This window comes from Hyperoodon ampullatus, assembly GCF_949752795.1.
Source record: "Hyperoodon ampullatus genome assembly, chromosome: 3".
In the NCBI taxonomy this organism is placed as follows: domain Eukaryota; kingdom Metazoa; phylum Chordata; class Mammalia; order Artiodactyla; family Ziphiidae; genus Hyperoodon; species Hyperoodon ampullatus.
The window spans coordinates 67,181,416-67,205,827 of NC_136916.1; the positions used below are offsets into that span (position 1 = coordinate 67,181,416).

At 43.2% G+C, this 24,412-nt stretch overlaps 4 protein-coding genes across 4 annotated transcripts in view; 1 reads left to right on the plus strand and 3 right to left on the minus strand.

The window, feature by feature from the left end:
• ACSBG1 (acyl-CoA synthetase bubblegum family member 1) overlaps nt 1-10,518 on the plus strand; it is a gene marked incomplete at both ends in the record, with an annotated part of 60,273 nt that extends 49,755 nt beyond the window's left edge. Inside the window, one exon of the mRNA XM_079700730.1 lies at nt 9,897-10,518. Coding sequence (XP_079556856.1) covers nt 9,897-9,906 — 10 coding nt within the window. The remainder of the gene's footprint in view (nt 1-9,896) is intronic.
• IDH3A (isocitrate dehydrogenase (NAD(+)) 3 catalytic subunit alpha) lies at nt 1,525-19,792 on the minus strand (the record flags this gene model as incomplete). The annotated part of the gene is made up of 11 exons (XM_079700732.1): nt 1,525-1,608; nt 3,815-3,967; nt 4,405-4,489; nt 5,962-6,026; nt 6,129-6,231; nt 7,102-7,235; nt 7,722-7,909; nt 10,466-10,580; nt 12,263-12,346; nt 14,710-14,772; nt 19,766-19,792. The coding sequence occupies 11 exons, from the start codon at nt 19,790-19,792 to the stop codon at nt 1,525-1,527; spliced, it is 1,101 nt and encodes a 366-aa protein (XP_079556858.1).
• On the minus strand, nt 8,220-9,109 carry LOC307050620 (tropomyosin-1-like). Its single transcript, XM_079700733.1, has one exon. It carries the CDS (start codon nt 8,753-8,755, stop codon nt 8,327-8,329), a length of 429 nt encoding a protein of 142 aa, XP_079556859.1. The 5' UTR covers nt 8,756-9,109; the 3' UTR covers nt 8,220-8,326.
• On the minus strand, nt 8,220-9,154 carry LOC307050621 (uncharacterized protein; the record flags this gene model as incomplete). Its single annotated transcript, XM_079700734.1, has 1 exon — nt 8,220-9,154. One exon carries the CDS (start codon nt 9,152-9,154, stop codon nt 8,759-8,761), a length of 396 nt encoding a protein of 131 aa, XP_079556860.1. The 3' UTR covers nt 8,220-8,758.
• Nucleotides 19,793-24,412: the final 4,620 nt, after the last annotated feature.

The following is a 24,412-nucleotide window of genomic DNA, read 5'->3' on the forward strand; positions in this document are numbered from 1 at the left end:
CTGAGCCAAAATGACCTAAGGCATCTAAATGGGGAATCGGTAGAGAAAGCATACACCTCAATTCGTTTGGGAATTCTTTATTAGTGTAAACCCAAGGTTCACTGATAATTAGCACAATTCAATAAAACAGAAGCAGCAGTTTAAACAAAGTAAAATACATATAAGGTTGTAAGTCTGGTTACCAGCCTAAAAAAGGACCCAGACAGGGGTATTTGTTGTTGTTAAGAAATCCCCTTGTGACCAGGGTACACAATGCAAAGCCACAGGTTTACAGTGTTACGCAAGGGCCAAGGACATGAGTTGCCTTTGGTGTGGGACCAAAGGGTTTATGAAAATAGTGACTTAGTGTCTGAAGATTAAAGAAAAATCATGCTAAGGATGGGGAATGGAGGAGGGATGGTGAAGTGCCTGAAGGTCAAAAGCTAAGGCAAGCCCCAGGGTGGCACGATTTTGTGACTCATCTCAGGCTGAGTCTGCAACTCATTTTTTATTGGTGGTGCTGAGGCACAGGGTGGTAATTTGGTGTTTTGGGGAAGGGGTAGCCACTGAAATATAAAGTTAGTAGCCAGCACCCCAAGGTCCTCAACTGCAGTCAAATTTTATATGGTCAGGCCTTTTAGCAGTATCACTGGGAGTGTGGTCCACTTCCAGACAGAGACAGACATGCTGGGGAAGAGTGATCGCACACAATGGTCAGCTCCCATGTCTGACTCAGGGTCTGCACAGGGGATCAAGGGCTGCGTTACACACGATGCTTGATGTATGTCCAATGAAAAGGAAGGACCACTCCTTCATTAAAAGCTCTCGCCAGGAATAGTCAGTTCATCTCAAGATAAAAATAATTGAACACACAATGCATTTGTGTCTTCATACCCGATATATTACCCATATCTTATTAACAAAAACTATTATATATTTCTCGGATCTGAAGTCTTTATTCATACTCAGTAATTCATGTAAAGCACAAATCAGTCTTTACTTTCCATATCACCAAGAAATATACCATATTCACTGTTTTTGATGTAAACTTTCCCAGGAAATTTCTGTTGTGCCCATTTAGTTTTATACAAATATCATCTTGTGCTAATATGTCAACATTCTATTTTATTTCCATTATATTTTTTATAAACCAAGGAAATCATTGCTTTTCTTGAAAAAGTTATGTTTTCTCGTATTAATTCTGTATCATGATATTTACAGTTAAAGAAAAACCGTTGTAACTGAAGCGTAAAATGGTTAACAATGGCAAATGATACAGTCCACTTAAGAGTTTTCAAAAAATGTGTACCAGATAGACATTTAATAAATAAAACAAGCACTTGGATAAAGTCCTTTGAAAGCAGGCCCAGGGACATCACCTGCATCCTCCGCACAGATTTTGTTAAGAAAAGGCCAGGTCTAAAAATGTACTCTGTCAAGAAACAAGCAACAAATGCATAAATGTATACATAATGGGAGGTATTCTAATACAGGCTGACATGGAGTCCGTTAGGAGTGACTGAGGCAAAACCATTTGTAGAAGCCTTAATCTAAATCTTTTACTCGGCGACAGATTTCTTCTGTGAAGTCTGAGCATTTTGCATTGCCTCCCAAATCTTTTGTTAAGCTCTGAGAAAAGGAAAAAGCAAAGATAAAAAATGTATCCACACATTAAACCAAAGCAAGGATGTTTTTATTTAAAGCTCTCAGTGAGATACCAGCTGAGTGAGTTACCTGACTACTCTTTCATTTAGTTCCTCATTTCAAAGTGAGACCCGCTCCACCGCCATCCACCTACTCCAGGAGGACTTGGAAAAGCTAATTCGATAGTGTACACAGAAACACTCTGGAAGAACAAGATGCTCTCACTACAAAGGGAAGCAGGGAGGCTTTCCAAAAATTTTCCCTTTGTCCATACAATAGACCCTAAGGAAGCATTTGATTACGGACACTTAAATGACAGCAAATCTAAACAAGAGGTTGCATAAATTCCTTGAGGATTAAAAAAAATTTTTTTTTCCGGTACACGGGCCTCTCACTGTTAAGCACAGGCTCCGGACGCGCAGGCTCCGCGGCATGTGGGATCTTCCCGGACCGGGGCACGAACTCGTGTCCCCTGCGTTGGCAGGTGGACTCTCAACCACTGCGCCACCAGGGAAGCCCTTTTTTTTTTTTTTTTTAAAGACACATTTTGACCTATTTTTGGAGGCTAAGAAACAAATACTAAGGAAATATTTAAATCACTTAACTCTTAAATTCCCCTCTTTAAGAAAGAAATCCTCCCATATTCTCTGTTTTCTACCAGCTTATGCTCTCTTTACTCCCAAACGGAACGCAATATATTTAATTCTCTTGTCCCATCGCATCCTCAACAATTTCAAGGGCCTATGTGTCATTTAGGCATCTCTCTGCTGGGCTCTATGAGTAGCTTCTCAAATACAGCATCAGAATAAAAAATATATATAATCACATGCCCTTCAATATGACTATGTCAGGCTGTTAAAAAACAAGCTTGGGTTTCTTATATTTTGGCTGTAAGAATTTCAAATTATAGAATTTTTTAAAAAGAAGAAGCAAACCTTGAAGATATTATGCTAAGTGAAATAAGCCGGTCACAACGTTACAAATAGTATATGATTCCACTTACATGAGGCACCTAGAGTAGTCAAATTCATAGAGACAGAAAGTAGATGGTGGTTGCCAGGGGCTGGGGGAATGGCAGAAAATAGGTAAATTATTGTTTAATTGGATGGTTTCAGTTTAGGAAAATGAAGAAGTCTGGAGATGGATGGTGGTGAAGGTCGCACAACAATATGAAAAGTATTAATATTTAATACCAATAGACTGTGTGCCTCAAAAGTTATGAAAATGGTCGATTTTATACTATGTATATTTTATCCTTTTTTAAAATGTTAGTTTTTTAAAAAAAGGAAGAGACCTCAGACTACAGATCAGCCTTTCAGGCCCAGCCTTGTAAAGCCATGACCTCCTCTGTTCTCCTCCCACTTTCAGAATAATTGATCACAACCCTCCTATGAGTCACAACTGCTTATGGAAACAGTGAAGCTTGTTGGGTAAGAGCCAGACTGGGTGTGAACCCCAACTTTGCCAGTTAGGAGCTGTGAGACCTTGGACAAACTTAATCTCTCTGTGCCTCGGTTTCCTTATCTATAAAATGGGCTTAATTACAGTATCTATGTCACATAGGAGTAGAGATTTGCTGAGAGATATATAATGAATATAAAATCACAAAAGTATTCAATTAATATCAGCCCTTATTACTTCTATAAAACTTCTACATTACTTTTATATCACAGATGCACATAGTATAACATATAGCTCCACTATATTATAGACACATCTGCATCTGTACTACTGCTAGATTCCAAGCTCCTTGAGGCCTGAGACCATACCTTATTCCTCATTTTATTATATTCTCCATACCTTATCATGTATGCAATAGATGTTTGCTGGGAAGAGGAAAAAGCTGCCAAGAAAAATTAATGGATGTGGCCAAGATCCCACAGGTAACAACAGGGTAACTGGGCCTGCACTGCTCTGATGCCCACACACCTGCTCTTTCCATTGCACCCTGGTGCCCCTACTACAGTGCTTCTCAGCCCTTCCCTGATGAAATACGTTAATCCTCTCTTCAGAAAATGCACACACGTGTGCAGACCCCCCGAGTTCACTCAGGGAGCCCACATTAAGAATGCCTGTTCAACATCCAATCCTTTGGCCCTCTTGAGAAGAACCATCATCGGTCCTTCACACACATAAAACCCAAGGAGGAAATGCATTTTACCCAGCAGAAGTGTGGCAAGATTACCAATACCTTCCCATCCTTAATTGTAGCAAAACATGCTGTCTCAATCTTTGCAGCGTGGTCAAAAAGCCCCATGTGGCGCAGCATCATCACGGCACTGAGCAGGAGGGCCGTGGGGTTGGCCATGTCCTTGCCCGCGATGTCTGGGGCGGTCCCGTGAACCTGCCCGGGTAGGGGGGAAAACAGTGCAGTCAGGAGGGAGACAGGAGCAAACAGCCCTCTTCCAGGGAAGCTGGGCTCTTAATCAGCTTTCCTCACCGATGAAAAATAGTTACCAAATAGCTGCTCAGACACATGTCTTAGAAATAAAAGCTCAGAAAAATAAAGAGCTAAAGTAATTCTTTTTTAAGTGCAAAAATATGGACTAACAATCTTATCCAGTCCAACTTTCAGTAAAATATTTTAACTGAGGAAGGATACATAATAAATAATAAGGATAAAAAAGAAATAAGAGGAAAACGAATGAATAAACCAAGCTTCATTTTCTTCTGACAATTGGAAAAACTCAAGAGTTAAAATATGTTTATGCAGATAAGCCCTCCTGGGTTCTCATGTCATTCTAACTTGAATTCTGCTTCAGGTGTCACCAGGGTCCTTACCGACTCAAAGATTGCAACTCCATTGGCTCCAATGTTGCCACTTGGTGTCACACCAAGACCTCCAATCAGTCCTGCACACAGGTCACTGGGGGCAGAAAAGCATTTCAAAGGATATTTTGAAAAATAAAACGTCTCACCTAGCACCCAGACTTTCATCTTTAAATACCATTCTCCACTAAAAAGAACCTGGGCTACTTAGAGAAATGGCTGATTCCAGGACTACAGTTAGGAAAATATAGGATGAGCCTGAAGCACCTTATTGTGGCAGAAAGCAAATGATGGGCTGTGTCAAAAGGACACAGAGACAGTTCAAAGGGACTCCCACTGGCCAAGTCTGCACAACACATGCATCAATATAAAAGATGATAGGGGCTTCCCTGGTGGCGCAGTGGTTGAGAGTCCGCCTGCCGATGCAGGGGACACGGGTTTGTGCCCTGGTCCGGGAGGATCCCACATGCCGCGGAGCGGCTGGGCCCGTGAGCCATGGGTGCTGAGCCTGCGCGTCCGGAGCCTGTGCTTCGCAACGGGGGAGGCCACAAGAGTGAGAGGCCCGTGTACCGCAAAAAAAATAAAAAAATAAAAATAAAAAAAATAAAAGATGATAGTGATGGATATAACCATTAAATAAAATAGAAACCAGGAGTCCAAATTGATATAGGTAAATAAGTAAACAAATAAATAAGAGAGAAGGAAAAGCTTATCCTTACAGTAGAATGCCAACTAATACATGTAGAAGGAATGATGGACTTACAAAAGCACCATTTTTTTTTTTTTTTTTGCGGTACGCGGGCCTCTCACTGCTGTGACCTCTCCCGTTGCGGAGCACAGCCTCCAGACGCGCAGGCTCAGCAGCCATGGCTCACGGGCCCAGCCGCTCCACGGCATGTGGGATCTTCCCGGACCGGGGCACGAACCCGTGTCCCCTGCATCGGCAGGCGGACCCTCAACCACTGCACCACCAGGGGAGCCCCAAAAGCACCATTTGACCACCATCACGTCTATGTGTGTAGAGACAAAGAGAGAAAAAAGAAGGAGGAGGAGGAGGATGAAGGGAGGGAAAAGGAGAGAAGAAGAAGAAGAAGAAGAAGAAGAAGAAGAGAGAGAGAGAGAGAGTAATAAAGTAAGTCTGGTAAAATGTTAACATTTGGTGAACGTGGGTGCTGAGTACACAGGAATTCTTTGTACCGTTCTTGCAACTTTTCTGTAAGTCTGAAATTATGCCAAAAGTTACAAAAAATTTATAAAAATGAACACCCACCTACCTAGCTATACATGATAAAACACTAAAATCAATCAATCAACCAACCAATAAAATATCTGTAAAATGGGAAGAGGGAACTAATGGTCAGGGAGCAAGAGCCCAGAGCTGATTTGGCAAATGAATGAATAACCCATCCAGCATATCACCATTGATATCACCACCTGAATTGTCAGAATTCAACTCGTAGCTTGTAATAAATGCTGTATTTTATAATATTTGGTTAAAATTTGTAAGCCACGATTTATTTTATGACATTTATAAATACACTGTAGGCTAAAAGGTATAGCCAGACTCACCTAAGGATGTCTCCATACAAATTTGGCATAACAAGGACATCAAACTGGGACGGATCCTGGACCATCTACAAAAAATGCATTTGTGCGTTTAGCAATCAAAAACTGTGCACCACACGGACACACTATACACCACAAAAAGTAGCAGGTAAGTGTGAATATATACTTACATTCAAACATACTGTATCAAGGTACATCTCATTAAATTTAATATCTTTACAGTTTTCTGCAACTTCCCTGCATTTTTGCAGAAAAAGCCCATCTGACATTCGCCTGTATTTAATCAAATAAAAATTGTTGAAAGCAAAGACTTGCAGAGAGAAAAAGATCAAATCAGAGAAGTAAAGTAAGTTCAAGAAATTTAAGTTCCAGATATCTGATTTCAATTACAGTAAAATTATTTTTTTTGGCAATAAGTAAAATGCAAATTTCAATGTTTTAGGATACTTCTAGAAGCACAAAAGGGTAAAAAATGTAATATAGTTTGATCATAATAAAGAAGACTATATTTTATAGTGTTATCCAGCAAGAATTATGAAATATCTATTAATAAGAAAACATTAAAATTGCCTTAAAAGGTTAACTTATTCCATTATTTAAATGGTTTTACTATTTTACATGCTCAACACTTTTCTTAGGTTAGGAAACCTGCTTCCTAATACACTGAGTTGGCCTTTAATACACTAGGGCTGAGAAGAAATTCAAACTGCTAGAATAATACATCAGCTAGCATTAGCACTATGAGCAATATTTTAAGCCCCTGAGCGGGGGGCCATCTCAGAAACATTCCTGCTATTCCCTCCTAACACAGAAACGATTGCCCTTTTACAGACATGGCCTTAACTGCCCACCACACCTGGGGATCCAGACTCTCCGGCTTCCTTCCCCGATGGTTCTCAGGCCCTCCTTAAACTTCCGGGACCTGAATTCTTGCTCCCTCCAAGCCTGCTCCAGTCATCCACCCAATGAAGCACATTAAATAGGATATTCTGACACAAGAGAAATGCCTGACCCTCTGACTGGCTACAAGGCCATTTTCCAGAGCTATCAGGAGTCAATGAGCAAGCTGGAGAGAGGAAAGGAAAGCCCTGTCACTGCTCCTTGCCCACAAAGCCGGACGGAGCGCCGCCCACAGGGACTCACATGATGTTGGCTTTGTGCACGGCCGTGACGTTGCTCCGGAGATTGTTCCGCGCATACTCAAAGGCAAACTCCGCGATGCGCTTGCTCGCCCCCTCAGTAATGAGCTTGATACTCTGCACAACTCCATCCACAATCTGAAACAGAGGAAGTCCTGCCTCGCTGAAAGAGTATGGCAACAACCCGGTCCCGGACTGCCGGCAGTGTGCAGACAACACCATCTGAGGCAGGCTTGCATGGCACCAGCTGCCAAGGCAAGCATCATGCATATGGTATGTCAGTGAGGTTACTCATGTTCACTCCAGTCCTAGGAGCCAGGTATTATAAGCCTCATTGCACAGATGAGGAAAACCAACGTGCAGAGATGGTTACGTATGAAGTTGAGGATTCAAAATTCAAACAGAGGACAAGTTCCCAAGCCCATACCCTGAAGTACCACACCCCCAGGCATCCATTTGAGTACTGTCAGCCAGAGACCCAGGACAAGACAAACACCCACAACTCCTCACAGAATGCAAGAGAACTGTCTTTGGGAAATATTTTCAACTGGGAATTTGAACAAAGGTCCCAAGTGCACAGAAAGCAACCCAACTAAGAATGAAAAAGTATCCAAATGAACATACCACATGCTCAATTCCACTGTATTCTCCTTCTGTGTTCTCTCGAATGGTGACAATATTTACATCACTGTAAGGGGTTTTATAGCCTTCGATTGAGACACATGGTCGGACATTTGCATAAAGGTCAAATGTTTTACGCAGCAATAAATTCATGGATGGGTGACCCGCGGCTATTGGGGTTTTTAAAGGGCCTGTAATAAAGAAGAATACCCAGATGACAAGAGGATACAGTCTGGTCTTTTCTTTTCCTTTATAAACACAAGTACATAGTGTTGACACTTGTCCCTCAGCATGGGGGTTTGGGGGGAGGGATTGATCCAGGACCCAGCAACCCAGCAGATACCAAAATCCATGGATGTTCAAGCCCCTTATTATAAAATGACATAGTATTTGCATATAACCTATACACATCCTCCTGTAAACTAAATCATCTCTAGACTACTTATGATACCTAATATAATATAAACACTATGTAAACAGTTGCCGGTGAAAAAATTCAAGTTTTGCTTTTTGGAACTTTGTGGATTTTTTTTTTTTTTTTTTGCTGGTAACACCAGTTTTATTCATTGGAGTGGCAACTATAGCCTGGCTGGGGGCACGGCCAGCCTTCACAGGTGGCTGAGCTCCAGCAGGGTCTGGTCGAGGGTCTGGTGAATCTCCACGTTCTCCTCCTTGGCACTGGCCAAGGTCTCTTCCAGGTCATCAATGGTTTCCTCCAACTTTGCTGACCTTTTGGCAAACTCTGCTCGGGTCTCAGCCTCCTTTAGCTTCTCCTCCAGCAGTTTGATCTCCTCTTCATATTTATCTTCTTTGGTGGAACAGTCCTCCTCTGAGGCCATCAGGGACCTGAGGGCCTGGTCCCCGGTCCGAAGATCCTCCTCCCGGCTCTCAGCCGCCTCAGCTGTCTCTTCTGAGTGCTCCAGCTCTCCCTCCAGGATCACTAGCTTCCTGGCCACCTCCTCATATTTGCGGCCTGAACCCTCAGCAATGTGCTTGGCCTCCTTCAGCTGCATCTCCATCTTTTCCTCATCCTTCATAGCTCAGTTTTCCATGACCTTCATTCCTCTCTCACTCTCATCGGCTGCCTTGTCAGCCTCCTCCAGCTCTTGCAGGGCTGTAGCCAGGCACTCCTGTGCCTGGTCCACCTCCTCCTCTACCAGCTGAATGCAGCGGTTCAGGGAGGCCACATCTGCCCTGGCATCGGTGGCTCTCTTCTCAGCCTGCTCCAGTTTCTCCTGAGCATCCCTCACTGATTCAGAATACTTTTCCACCTCGTCCTCCGTCCCTTTCAGCTTCTTCTGGAGGGCCTGCTGCACCTCCTCCAGCTGCTTGCTGAGGTCCTCAGCTTGCTTCTTGTCGGCCTCAGCCTGCTCAGCGCAGTCGATGGCATTCTCCTTGTCCAGCTTTAGCATCTGCAACTTCTTGATGGCATCCATGGTTGCGGTGGGAGACCAGCTGGCCGGTGGGCAGTGCAGACCAGGCTAACTGGGCTGGCTGCACGGACTGGTGGCACTGGTGGCGGGCGAGGAGGACCAACCGGGACTGGGATGTCCCAGCCCAGAATTTTTTTTTAATATTTTCCATACATGATTGCGAATCCACGGATACACATGTGGATATGGAGCGCCAACTGTATTTGAAATTCCAATTTTTATTTTTTCCAGTATTCCATCAGAGATGTATTTAGGATCCTTTCTTTGGACATGAAGTAGCTTTGTAACACATCTAACATGCACGCTTCATGAATCAAGGGACACTTTTACAACAGAGTAAGCGTCATTTTTTTTTTTTTTTTGCGGTACACAGGCCTCTCACTGCTGTGGCCTCTCCCATTGCAGAGCACAGGCTCCGGATGCGTAGGCCCAGCGGCCATGGCTCACGGGCCCAGCCGCCCCGCGGCACACGGGATCCTCCCGGACCGGGGCACGAACCCGCGTCCCCCGCATCGGCAGCCGGACCCCCAACCACTGCGCCACCAGGGAAGCCCCTACAAGCGTCATTTAAAAGGGCAGACAGGTGCTCTGTTTCTGAGTCTGATGTTCTCTTCATCGTAAATGAGTCCATCCATGGCTGGTCACTCTCAGGCAACATTCAGTGCCTACTCCCTGTGTCACCTACAGACCCACCTGGGCTACCTTGTAAAATATGTACTGCCTCTAACTTTACCCTCTCCCTCAGATTCAGATAAAGGAAGAAATTTCCTCAATGAAGCTTTCTGGAATATCATCTGCATTGAGCATCTACTGACTGAGGACCAAGCACGGTATCACGTCCTTGACATTAGCTAATCCTATGACACCACCTCCCTATGAGCTACCAACTCTATTGCTGTCATTTTTTTTTTTTTTTTTTTTTGGCTGCACTGTGCCGGTCTTCGGGATCTTAGTTCCCTGATCAGGGATCCAGTCTGGGCCCTAGGCAGTGAAAGCACTGAGTCCTAACCACTGGACTGCCAGGGAAGTCCCCATTGCTGTCATTTAAAGGTAAAGGGGAAAAAAAGAGTACGAAATTTGCCCAAGCCTCCCAGCCAGTAAGCAGCAGGGATGAGATTCAAAGTGGATCTGTCTAGATATAAAGCCTATGCTGAATTCCAATCTGTCACATGCTAATATTTTGAATCATGACCTTAAGCATGTATGAATTAAAATAAAAATGTAAAAATTATACAAAAGATAAATCTAGGTAAAGATAAATGTAACACCTGTAGCAGAAATCAATAATAAGCATCATATTCACTTCAGTGCTACCTTTCAAGCCCATCTTGTTCTTATCCATGGACTCTTTGGCTTCTGGAGGGATCATCCACTTTCCTCCCGGGCCTTGAATGGCGGTGACATTCCGCTCCTCCCACTGAATAGGTGCCTAGATGCCACACCACAGAGCACAGTGAACTGGAAAGACCTACATGTGACTGACATTCACACTACAGTTATAAACAAACTTCCTCATTTTGGATGCAACTGGTGAAAACACATACAATAAAGGCCCGGAAAGTTCCTGGCATGCAAGAAGAGATGTCATTCTCTAGCATGCCCAGATGGATTCTCCACATTACCCTTGTCCAGTCATCACTCCTAGCTGCCACTTACCTACTTCTTTTTTTCACAATCACTGTTAACGTGGCTGTAATTATAATATCATAAGGAGCAGAGAAATATGATTCACAGAAATATTACATAGTACTGATACATGGATGAATCTTGAAAATATTATGCCAAGAGCCAACACAAAAACCATGTAATTTTTTTTGAAGTTTTGAATTTTATTTTATTTTTTTATACAGCAGGTTCTTATTAGTTATCTATTTTATACATATTAGTATATATATGTCAATCCCAATCTCCCAATTCATCACACAAAAACCATGTAATTTTAAGACTCTATTTATATGAATGTCCAGAATAGGCAAATCTACAGAGAGAGAAAGTAGATTAGTGGTCGCCTAGGGCTGGTGATGGGAGGGCGGCAGGGTGGGAGAGATAAGGGTGATGGGGAGTGACTGCTGATGAGTATGGGGTTTCTTTCTGGGTGATGAAAATGTTCTAAAATTAGACTATGATGATGGTTGCACAACTCCATGAATGAACTGTATACTTTACATGATGAATTGAACAATATATGAATTAAATCTCAATAAAGCTGTTAAGAAAATAAAAGACATATTATATAACCTACGAAAGAAGTTTTAAGGAATAAACGAGCGTTATTCTTTCTTTTCACCCACACCCTTCAATGTGTACACACACATCTGACAGCCAACTGGGCACGCACTAGGAATAGGAACACAGAGCAAGACTTGTGCTCCTTGGTCACACGGAGCTTACAGCTGAGAGCGATCATATTTCAGTTCCCTTGGGGAATGTTATTGTATAAGCATCATTTCCTCTGTAGGAGTTTTAATTAAAAACTCATATAGAAAAACAATTTACGTTTAGTATAAATAAATTGAATTCCTTGACTTATAGCTGTTGGTATCATAACAACCCTGATTTAACCTTACACATTATTTCGCCTAGCAGCTATAAATAGCAAGAATAAAGCATCAAGTCAAACAAAGTCCAAGTTTCCTAAATTCTCTAGATTTTTAAATATCTACCTGCATTGAAGGCTAGGCTGTTGGATAATAATACCTCATACTTGATATTTCCACACCAGGAAAAAAAAAAAAAGAATCTTTCAAAATGCCCTATATAGTTTTCTGAAATATCAATTCTATTCTCTTTTTTTTGGCAGGAAGGAAAAATGAGACAGACAGGTGACTTGGAGGGGCTTAAAGACTTTAAACCCAGGCAGTGTTCAAAAGTCCACAAAAATTACAGTACTACTTGGATTACTTTATATATAACTGATGCCAATGCAGTAGCTTAAACTATTGACAATGATGGCAGCAAACAACACTCTTAAAGTCAGAATCTGTGAAATTTAACAGACCTCACCAACTTCATACAAATGTGAACAATTCATCCTAAGAGTTCACGGTCTCCAACTGGCTAAGAAAACTTTTCTACAAATTATTATCAAAAGTAGTTTTTAAGCCCACTTACTTTGGCAGCATCAAAAATCTTCATAACTGCAGCTGAAATTTCTGGGCCAATTCCATCTCCTGGAATTAAAGTTACCGTCTTAACCTGAATATAAGAAATCATCAAAGAAGACAGTCAGAATTGATTTTTGAAGGTTTAAAAAGGAACATCATTGACAAAGAAATCCAGTTTATGGGTTTTCTTAACTCATAAGAAATGCCTTTAAGAAAACAGACCTACCTTCCAACGGCTTATCAAAGTGGAGCCAAGAATCAAGAGACTCCACAACTCTACTCCCTAGCTGAGCCCAGAGGTTTTAAAAAGAACTTAAGTTATGCTCTCCAGATAAAACAAAAATAAACTACCTGGTAAACTTCCCAATTGATGTTTCGTTTCAGACAAACTACAAAGAGACCAATTAATTCAAGTCTGTAAAACCAAGGAGAGCAAAACATTTCAACAATATTCTCTCACTAAAATTTAGAGGGCTTCCCAGGGAGGCAAGGGCTTTGCTCTCCACCGGGAGCCTAGAAAGTTCAGTTTCTCATGCAACTCGTTCAGTCTTACAAAACACTCTCTGACACTTCCAGAGTATCACTGAGGTCTGCTTCGGCACTCAGAAAATCAGACTTTTGGGCTTTCCTGGTGGCACAGTGGTTGAGAGTCCGCCTGCCGATGCAGGAAACACGGGTTCGTGCCCCGGTCTGGGAAGATCCCACATGCCGCGGAGCGGCTGGGCCCGTGAGCCATGGCCGCTGAGCCTGCGCGTCCGGAGCCTGTGCTCCGCAACGGGAGAGGCCACAACAGTCAGAGGCCCGCATACCGCAAAAAAACAAAACAAATACAAAAACAACAAAAAAAGAAAATCAGACTTCACATCAAGAGAGGGTCTCCATTTTCCTGATTTCCTTTCTAAAATTGGCTCCTAATGACAAAAGTAATCCAAATAAGCTCAGCAAAGTTTATTTGGAACCAACAAGAATAGGGTATGTGATCATACCTGTAATGTCTGAATTACACTTAGAATGGCAAGTGTATTTATAATGTAACATCAACGATTTAGTTCAAAGCCTTCAAACAAAATATAGCCAGCATTTCAAACACAGAAAAAAATGTGTAAAGGGAAATGATGAGAGGATTTAAATGAGGATTACCATTTGGAAACTATATATGTCATTATTTGGGTATTTCCCCGACCTAGAAGTTTGGTTCAGACAACGGTCCCTGGCCTTTTTCAGTGCCAGTTGCCTGTGCTACATTTTTAAAAAATCACTGATTTACATTTCCCTGGTCTTTTACCTTCCAGTGATGCTCCCAAATTAGGTGGACTAATTATTTCTGAATTTTTCTGTACAACTGAAGAAATCTTTTTTAAAAATTAGTTTATCTTATTTCTTTCAAATATAACCCCTTCCCCACCAGGCCAATATATATTCTTTAATGGACAGCCTGAAAATTAAATAATAGCAGAGAGCAATGATCATCTCATTAGCTTTCAGAATGCGTTTGAAATGCTAGCTAACTAAATGCTAGCTTAACTAAAGCGCAAGCCTCATTCTGCATCTTTTGCAGCAAAAGCAGAGCCAAAAGAACCCCTTTGGCTTCTTCTTCCTGTTCTCCCAACATGTAATAACAAACGTTATCAGGCCACCAGAAAAAACTACTTTACTTCCACAGTTCAGAAAGTAAATGAAAAAAGATATACTATGGTCTTACAAATCCCTCACAGGGTAAAATGTTATACGGGAGTATAGGAATTATGAAATCCAAATCAGATTCTGTAAGAAGGAGGTAAAATAAAAACATACAGGAAGTCACTGACCCACAGTCTTAGAATGCTCTAAAAATGTGGTATCAGCTTTTAAAGCACAGAACTCTAATGCTGGGAATTCTAAAAGCAGCAGATTTAATGAGAAATAGATGATCCGCTAACACAAGAGTCTATGAAGACTATGTAAGCAAAGTATTGATACATATAAGCCTACAGGGCTTATAGATGTTTGAGGCATTCCTAATTGGCGATCAATCTACTGTTTTCAGGGAAGCTCACAAAATAAAAATGCAAAGCAGGTTTTGAAGCTTCTCAACAATTTTGTCTCAACCTGTACTAGTTTGGAAAAAAACTGTCTTATCCAAATGAGATTGTGAAATAAAGTAACAGGCTCAAGGGTAGTAGCTATCTTTAGATAATATCTTTTTTTTATATTCTATTTTATAACTATTTTTAACAAGCCTCCTTCAAGATATTAATGTGATAGGCTTACAGCACCAGCTATAATACAATTTTTTTAATGTGCAAGTGACCTAATAGATTTATGCATGTTCACCAATAATTTAAATATACAGTATAAGTATGGCCAATTTTCCCTAATTTTAAATAAGTGAAGATTAAATGCTATATAATGTGTCTAAGCATCTTTCTTGAGAAACTTCTAAAAGGAAAAAATAAAAGACGTAATTATACTCACACCACCAGCAAAACCTCTGGTCACCTGTTTTTGGTTGTGGAGTGCCCCCAGCAGCCGAGAGACCTACATTTAATATCAACAAAGAAATGTTACATACAGAATTAAACCACATATAGTTAAAAGGTAGAGATGGAACCACCTCTGACAGCTGATAATGCTGCAACTTTGCACAGATATATTCAGGAATTTCCGAGGATTATTTTTCTCACGCATTAGCTCAATGTAGCAAGCTCTTTCGGATTTGAAAACTGTAATATTCAGTTTACCTTTGCTTTGAGAATGTAAGTACGATATATGTACTTTTAAAGTCAATTTTATGAAAAGTTGTCAAAAGACATTGAAGCTAGAATGAAACTCTACTTTCTTAGCTCAAACACTGGATTTTTCTCAGATGATCTGGATGGTTTAATGTCAACATTCTTGACCACTGGGTCAATTTGGGGGTAACACACACTCTAAGAAAACTATCACTAATTTTAAGAGCCAGCAGGGTTCTTATAAATCCCAGAGCCCAACTCACTCATTATACAGTGGAAACAGTGGGTCCAAAGAGTAGGGATTTGCCTAAGGTCACAGAGTGACCACAAAGAGACCACAATCTGGGTCTCCTGACTCTTAGTTCAGGGCTCCTCCAATCATACATTATGCCTATTCTTCTCCCATGAATATTAAGAAATTACACTGTATAATAAAAATCTAACAAAGTTTATTTAATACTATTTTGACACCTGTGTCATAGAGAGTGAAGATTTTAAATAAATTATCTACTTCTTCTGATAATATAAGTGACATGGTCATTATTGTTAATTGCTGGGAGAGGGGAAAGATACAAAAAAAGAAAAGAAATGTGACCTACTAATCCCACTACCCCAAGACGTTACCACCGGTACATTTCTTTTTCCACTTAACACTATGACACACCAGAAATATAAATTTTGAAAGGTTATTTTGAACTTTAATAATTCAGCCCTTGAAAACTGGTACAGTCATATTACATTATAATAAACAGAATATAATCAAAGAAATTGGGTACATAAATCCAAAGTATTAAAATTCATTAAAAGATTTAGTGACTTCCCTGGTGGTGCAGTGGATAAGAATCCACCTGCCAATGCAGGGGACATGGGTTCGATCCCTGGTCCAGAAAGATCCCACATGCCGCAGAGCAACTAAGCCCATGCACCACAACTACTGAGCCTGAGCTCTAGAGCCTGCGTGCCACAACTACTGAAGCCCACACACCTAGAGCCCATGCTCTGCAACAAGAGAAGCCCACCGGAATGAGAAGCCCCGCGCACTGCAACTAAGAGTAGCCCCTGCTCACCGCAACTAGAGAAAGCCCACACGCAGCAATAAAGACCCAACGCAACCAAAAATAAATAAAATTATTTAATAAATAAATAATAATTCATTAAAAATTTTTAATGTTAACTTTTTTCATGCTAGATACATGAGCAAAGATACATTTGTTATATCCTTAGTCTTCCTTTTGGGGGACAGTTCTTGTAAGTCCTGAACCTTTGCTGTAATATCAGCATCCACTAAAGAGACACCAACCAACAGCCAAGGAGCTGTGAACGAATTGTATCCTCTAACCTGGCATCTACAGTCATCCCTCTGGACTGACAATAAAAGACAGGGTGAGACCCAAAAGAATATGCTATGCCAAAACCACTGGCCAAAAACTTAATCCTAGGACATGATTCATCCACCAGCAAATGGGCTATTGGAAGGGAGACCATTTAAAGGCTACGTTATAAAATTTGCATGAGTCCTTCTCCCCACCCCCCAGAAAGAGAGAAAAAACATTCACTCAAAACAGGCCCATGTCAGGACTTCCCTGGTGGTCCAGTGAGTAAGACTCTGTGCTCCCAATGCAAGGGGCCTGGGTTCGATCCCTGGTTAGGAACTAGATCCCGCATGCAGGCCGCAACTAAGAGTCTGCATGCCGCAACTAAGAAGTCCGCGTGCCCCAATGAAGATCCCGTGTGCTGCAACTAAGACCTGGTGCAGCCAAAATAAATTAATTAATTAAAAAAAAAAACAGGCCCATGTCGAGATTGGGACTGACATATATACACTACTAAATATAAAATAGATAACTAATAAGAACCTGCTGTATAGCACAGGGAACCCTACTCAATACTCTGTAATGGCCTACATGGGAAAAGAATCTAAAACAAAAAGGGGGGGCTATATGTATATGTATAACTGATTCACTTTGCTGTACACCTGAAACACAACACTGTAAATCAACTACATTCCAATAAAAATTTTAAAATGGCCCATGTCTTTGTGACAAAAGACCCAACCAAAATAACTGATTTAAAATGTAAATCCATGAGGCAAAGATTTTCATGTTTTGTTCACTGTTCTATCTCCAGTACCTAGAACAGTGCCTAGCTCACAGTAGGTGCTCAGAATACTTTTGGAAAAACTGAGGCCAGCCTCAAGCATCTCTCTATCTGATGAGTTCTCACTCCAGCAAGTAGCTTTAATACTTGCAATGATTTCCTCTAACAACCAGTCTTCTTCATCTCTGTCATCTCTCCTGATCTTAGAAAAAGGCAGTATTGCATCTAAATCATTAGAATGACCCGGAACTTTTAAACTTTTTTTTTTTTTTTTTTTTTCCCCCGGTACGCGGTCCTCTCACTGTTGTGGTCTCTCCCGTTGCGGAGCACAGGCTCCGGACGCGCAGGCCCAGCAGCCATGGCTCACGGGCCCAGCCTCTCCGGGGCATGTGGGATCCTCCCAGACCGGGGCACGAACCTGTGTCCCCTGCATCGGCAGGCAGACTCTCAACCACTGCACCACCAGGGGAGCCCTGACCTGGAACTTTTAAGACAAGATTTTTTAAAGCACAGGCTGACTTCTACTTTATAGTATGCTTGTACATATACTACATCATTTTATTTTAATAAAACCTGGAGAGATTGTATTAGTAGCCCTTTTCAGATAAGGAGACTAAGGCCAGGCTCACAGAATATGGACTGAACTTCTGACTTTCTGGGCCATCTTCATCCATAGCACCTCATTTCCTTTTTTACCTTCATCCTCCAACTTAAAAACATATAAATACAGTGTAGAATGTATGGCAGGTACTCACTCAATAAAAGCTTCCTGATGGGGGAACTGCCTCATTATAATTATAGTATTTTAGAGCCAGAAAGGTCTTTAGAAACTCACTATTTTTTCTAAATAAAGCTTTTTTAGAAAAAAAATAAATTTAAGCTGCCGATCTCTTTTTTTCAAATAAAACCTTAAATGGAACGCTAATAGAGGACTTGTTCTGATTGAAACTCACATCCAGCTCAGCTTTCTCATAATTCTGGGACATCAGCTTCTGAGACACTGTCTATCCCAGTCCCTAAAGGGAGAAACTGGCCCACAGAGGTCAAATGACTGCCAAAGGTCACACGGGGAGTCCATTCCATGTCAGAGGAGAACCTCATCCTCTGACACTTTCTGAATTCCTACTATGTGGCTTTTTTCTTGCAGACCACGCTAAAGGCAAAACAAATTTACTAGCTGTTTTATTTAGTCCCTCATTCTGAAGCTTAATGTACCTACCAAAGATGATGGGATGTTAAGTGTAAGCTCAGTGATTAAAGGATTGACTTCTGTTTAGACAATGACACAGAATTTGCTTTACCTTCAGGAGCCAATGTAAAATAAATTACCATCATACATAAATCCAGGTCTGAAGAGGGTAACAAAGCAGAACCCAGTTACTAAATAAAACCTAGCTACTGATACCCAATTGTCTGCTTGAAGGCTGTAAGATAAGTATATTGACAGCTAGGAAAGCTTCTTCTGCATGTATTAGGTACTCTCACATTATTTTTTTCAATCCTCAAACAACTCTGTGAAGCAGGTATAAATGTGTTACAGATGGCTTATTAAGGCTCAGAGATGTTAAGTAATTTGCTCAGGGTCACACAGCCTATCAATGGTACTGCCAATATTTAAACCTAAGACTCCTAAACTCCACTGTAGACTGCTTTTCACTAAGTAACAGTACATGTGGACCTTGATTTAAACTTAAAACAAAGGAGAAATACAGTATCAAATTTTATAGGAAAAAATTAAATTGCTTATGGTAGGTTTCTAGGGGATCATTATTTAAGAGCAACAGGAGACCTGAAGGCCCATTTTTCCCTCTGCCTATAATTCGTTGTGTGACCTTGGCCACAGAGTAGGCAGAATGGGACTTGGAACTGGGAATCCCGAGACATCTGGGTTCCTCTTCCAGTTCTGACACGGACTTTCTGTGTGATCTTGAGCAATTACGTTTTCAAGCACAGTTAGTTCCACTGAGGAACCAAAGAATTGCAGAGATGGTCAGAAACCCTATCCAGCTGCGGCAGGCATCCGAGCTGTCAAGGTGAGAACGCAGGATTCTCACAAATAAAAGGTGAAAGAAAGGCGTTGCTGGTCTCCCTCTCCCAGTCTCCCAGTGTTCAGATAGCAGTTCCAAGGTGCAAGGTACCCTGTGTCCTTTTAAGGGGAAATAGCTACAGGATCAGATTGGGAAGAGCTCTAAGAGAGAAAAAGTCTGGCAGGAAAGTGGCTTCGGGATTCCCTCACCTGGGAGGTTACCCGGCCCGGGCCGGAGCAGACACCTGGGGGAGGCCTGGGCCGTGCTGGAGAAGACTCTCCGCGCGGTCAGCAGGCTGCAGGGCCGCAGCCTCGGAAGCCGCCGGGATGGCGGAGCCGGGGCGGCGGCTCCGGTGACCTTCCCGGGCTCCGCGCGCGGCCTGGGCTCCGGCCGGGGCAGATGCCGGCGGTGGAACCGGGATGCTGCCCGGAGCAGTACTTGCGCCCCCTGCCTTGACCTTGATATCATCCCCGCCCCAGGCGCTGCCTTCCGAGAGCGAGGCTGCCTACACACCGCACGCGGGCCACGGAGCGAGGCGCACAGGCGGTCAGGAAAGGCTTCCTAACTGTCCGCAGCCGGCCGCGCGCCGCCGCCTCCCCGTCGGGGGCCGCGTGCTGGGCGGGGGCAGGCGCGCGGTCCGCCCGCCAGTCACAAGCCGGCCTGCCAGGCGCTCACCTTAGATATCCACGCGGGCCCAGCCATCGTTTCCAATCCTCTCACCACGGCGACAGCGGCGGCAGTGCTGCGCAGCCGCGCAGCCCGTGCCGGGAGCCCGCCCCTGGAAGCCCCGCCCCCTGGAAGCCCCCGCCCCCACGGACTCGCCTAGGGGATTCTCCGAGCACGCTCCTGGTCCCGGTCCTGGACACCCCGGCTCCGCTGGCCAATCGCTGGGCTAGTCTCGCGGCGACGTGCGGAGCAGCGACCCGGAAGCTGCAGTCAGTGATCTCCGGTAAGAGTCCTTCCTCTCCTCGTTCATTCATAGATTCACTGTTCAGATGGGATGTTTGTTCCGCGCCTGCTAGATGCCAGTCATTCTTCTAGATTTGGGGGATTTAGTTTCTCTTACGGAGTTTACAGCCTCAAGGAGGGAGAAAGATCATTTACTCGTTCCACAAATATTTATTTTTATTTTTTAACCGCTTTATTGAGGTGTAACTCATATACTTTAAAATTCACTCACTGTGGGGCTTCCCTGGTGGCGCAGTGGTTGAGAGTTCGCCTGCCGATGCAGGGCACACGGGTTCGTGCCCCGGAGCGGGAAAATCCCACATGCCGCGGAGCGCCTAGGTCCGTGAGCCACGTGAGCCATGGCCGCTGAGCCTGCGCGTCCGGAGCCTGTGCTCCGCAACGGGAGAGGCCACAACAATGAGAAGCCCGCGTACCGCAAAAAGAAAAAAAAAAAAAAAGTTCACTCATTGTAATTTCGCGATGATTTTCATTAAATGTAAACAGTTGCACAGCCATCACCACAATCCAGTTTTCGAATCTATGGAAATACTCCTTGTGCCCATTTGCAGTCAATCCCAGCTCCAATCCCAGGTCCCAGCAACTACTGATCTGTTTCATGTCTTTAAAGCTCTACAAATATTTCTGAGTGCCAACTAGATACCAGACACTGTTCTAAGTGATGGGTTTTACAATCCAGTAGAAAAGACAGGCACCAATCAAGTATCACACAAATATGTAAATTAAAACTGTGATAAGTGTCAGGAAGGGAAAATGCAAGGAGCAATGAGAAGGTAAAATCAGGGGACCTGATTCAAATCTAACAGAGAGGCCAGAGAAGGCCTTTCTGAGGAAATAACACCCATGCTCCCCTTCCTCCTCATCCTCTCCTCAGCAACCAGAGTCCTGAAGCTCTACTGATCACGGGTCCCCTAGTTGGGTGCCGGGGTGATTTAGACTAAGTCTCCCCCCACCCCACCCTGGAAGAGGTTGTTTCCAGAGAAGAGCTACCCATCTACCCAGAAAGGTGGTGAATTAGGTGCAGAAGTGATGCCAGTGACTTTCATGAGATAATAAAGTACAGCTAAGTCTGTGGCCTCATCAGGATACAGGGATCTCATCAATCTCTTCTCCTTGGCCTTTCCTCTCATCAGGCCCTGGCAGTCCCACCCAGGGGTGTTCTCCTCAGTCCCCCTCCACTCCATCCCCACTGCCACCCCTGCCCTCATGCAGGACTGACCATCTGATGCCCAGACAACCCAGTCCTTTCTCCACACAGTCCTCTCCTTCACTCACAGCTCTGACCAGGGCCCATCCAGGCCCTAAAACCTCCTGGCTCTCTCTTGCATTCATCTCTCACCACTGTCTTTTTCAGCCATATTTCCTGTCACTCCTTCCAGCCCCAAAGTCCTGGAGTGCCAGCCAAGTAGGGCTCCTGGCCAGCCCCCAAATGCTTCCCATATTTTACCCACCCTATGCTCATGCCATTCCCTCTGCCAGAATGCCCTTTTGCACCATTTCCACCTGTTGAAATTCCAGCCACTTGTCAAGGCTCAGCTCAGATGTTGGTTCCTTTGGGAAGCCCCCCAGACTTAGCCACGTGTTCCTTCTCCCTACTCAGAGCCCCCTAGCACTTGGTTCCCACCTCTCCCAGGAACCTTATCACATTCTACCCTGCTGTGTACCACTGAGATCCTCCCCAAGCCCAGAGACCATCTGTTATGTCTTTGTGTCTGAAATATAGACTCTGAGAGTACTTGCTTCTCAGTGATTACAAAACAAATGCGAAATGACTTTCTCCAAGAGGTCCATTTAATTCACAACAGCTCCATGGGGAAACTGAGGTACAGCTAGTAAGTGATGATGCCGACGTTGTACTAGGATGCCTCCTAATTACTATGGCAGTTCTTCTAACTGCTAAGCTTGCCCTGGGGAGGGGGGTCATTCAACTCAACAAAGGCTTCCTAAGCGGAGTCCCTCTCAGGTGCACAGTGAGGACAAGGAAATGAATAAGCCCCAGCCCTGCCCTCGGAGTCTAGTGAGGGAGAAACACAGAAGAAATTCAGCCAGTGACAGGTGCTCTAACAGTTTGGGGGTGGGGGGGTGCTGGGCAGGAGAGGGTTGTTGATTAGGGAAGATTCCACTATGGAGATGGCATTTGAATCAGTCCTTGAAGAAGTCAAAGAGGTCAGCAGCCTAAGATGGGGCGATGAGGAGGGACCGAGGCCAGCAAAGACTTTGAGGCAGAAAAGTGTCAAACCTCAGAAGCTCGGGTTCTCAGGACTGAAAGGACCTCAGAGGTTTCCCAATCTTAACTCCCATAACAAGGTGCTTCCTGACTCTGGAGCAGCTGGAGGGACGCCAGGAAGACAGAAGCTACCTCCCCCTCAGCTGGGACCCGTTCCCTGAGTCCAGAACTGCCAGCTGCTACTCCTCATACATGTTCCAGAGTTCCTCCAACATGCAGGTCACTCTCCTCTGGACAAGCCCCTTTGTCCTGTCCCTTGCACTTTGTAGTGCCAGAGATCCCATCAGCGAGGTATGTTTGAACTAGACGGTGGGAAAACTTTGCCACTTGGGAGAAGGATCTAGAAGGTGTGCCCTTATTTGTGACTACAGCACTAGGCAATCCAGGTGTGCTTCACTCTAAGAAATTTTTTGTAATCAACATGGCAATTTTCAAATCAATCAGTGAGCAAAATAGGAATATAATTATTTACATACCAAAGGCTTTTAAAAAATTTTTACCAAAGGAACACAAATTTATTTCCACAGAATTTCCCTAGTTTATTTTCCTAACTATTAAGACTTCAGTACATAAATGGGCAAAGGACCTGAATAATCAGTTCACAGTCAAAGAAACACAAATAAACTTTTTAAATGTCCAACCTTAACCATAATCAAGTACATGCAAAAACATTTTAAATTTGAAGCTTTTACCCCTTTTATTAGAAAGTGTAAATAAAATGCTAATGTCCTCTACTATCTAATTTATGGTGAAACTGCCACACTCTAAGTTTTGGCTGGCCTTATAAACTGCCACATTCTTTGTGGAAAACAGTTTAGCAATGTGTCTCAAGAGCTATTAAGTGTTTTTACTCTTTCACTTAGTAAATCCATTCCTGAGAGTCAATCCCTTGAGAAATCTCCTAAGAAAAATCCACAAAGACAAAGCCATCAGCACAAAGATATTCATTATAGGATTATCTATAATTTTTAAAATTAAAACAGAAACAGTCTGATAATTACAAGGAAATGGTTATGTAATTTAGGGTAAATGAATTGAATGGAACACCACACAGCCCTCAAAAGTGATCACTGTGAACACTCTTTAGGGTCTCGGTGTCTATGGTTTAGTGTTCAGGAAAAAAATATCAAATTTAAAATGTTTGCTCTGCTATAACTTCTTGCTATACGTGAGCAGAGACTAGCAGGGAAACTACTTCCTCCCACAGTCTTCCCTCGCTCGATAAAATCCAGCTACAATCTCCCAGTTGCTCAGACCACAAGACTTGGAGGTGAGCTCTATTTTCCAGATAGATCCAGAATTGGACACTTCTTCCCACCTCCACGGCTCCCATCCTGGTCCAAGCCAAAATCATCTCTTGCCTGAATCAATGCAGTAGCCTCCAAACCCATCTCCCTGCTTCCACCCTTGCCTTCTTACAGTCCATCTCCTGCCTTAGGGATTCTGTTAAAACATAAGACAAATACATCCTCCACTGGCTCAAAATAGCCAGTGTTATCTCGTCTCCCTCCAAGTAAAAGCCGACACTCTGACAGTGGCCCTCAAGGCCCTACACAGTCTGGTCTTACTACTGATGCCAACAACTCAGCCTCTGTTCACTGGTGCCAAATCGAATCTCAGAGACAGAGTTTTGGGTGAAGTAGAAAAGAATATCTTTATTGGTTTGCCAGGCAAAGGGCAACACAGCAGGTTCCTGCCCTTGAAAACTGTGTGTCGCCACCTGGGAAGATTTGGTGAGGAGTTTTATAGCAATGGTTCAAGAGTGGGGTTGCTGATAAGATTAGGGTGTGTGCAGGGCCTGCATTCCTTTAATCTGGTCTCAGGTAATTTTTTTTTTTTTTTTTTTTGGCCATGCAGCATGAGGGATCTTAGTTCCCCAACCAGGGATCAAACCCATGCCCCCTGCAGTGGAAGCCTGGAGTCTTAACCACTGGTCCACCAGAGAAGTCCCTCAGGTAATCTTTTGATGAGTTTCTCTGGCTCCTTTACTCTGGACTCAGGTGGTCTTCTCTGGTATGAAGAATGCTGACATCTTCCATGTGTTGTGTTTTAGTTCTATAAAGAGCTCAAAGATGTTGTTATGTGTATCCCTTGAGGCAGAACCAGGACCCTGCCCCAAGGCTGCACTA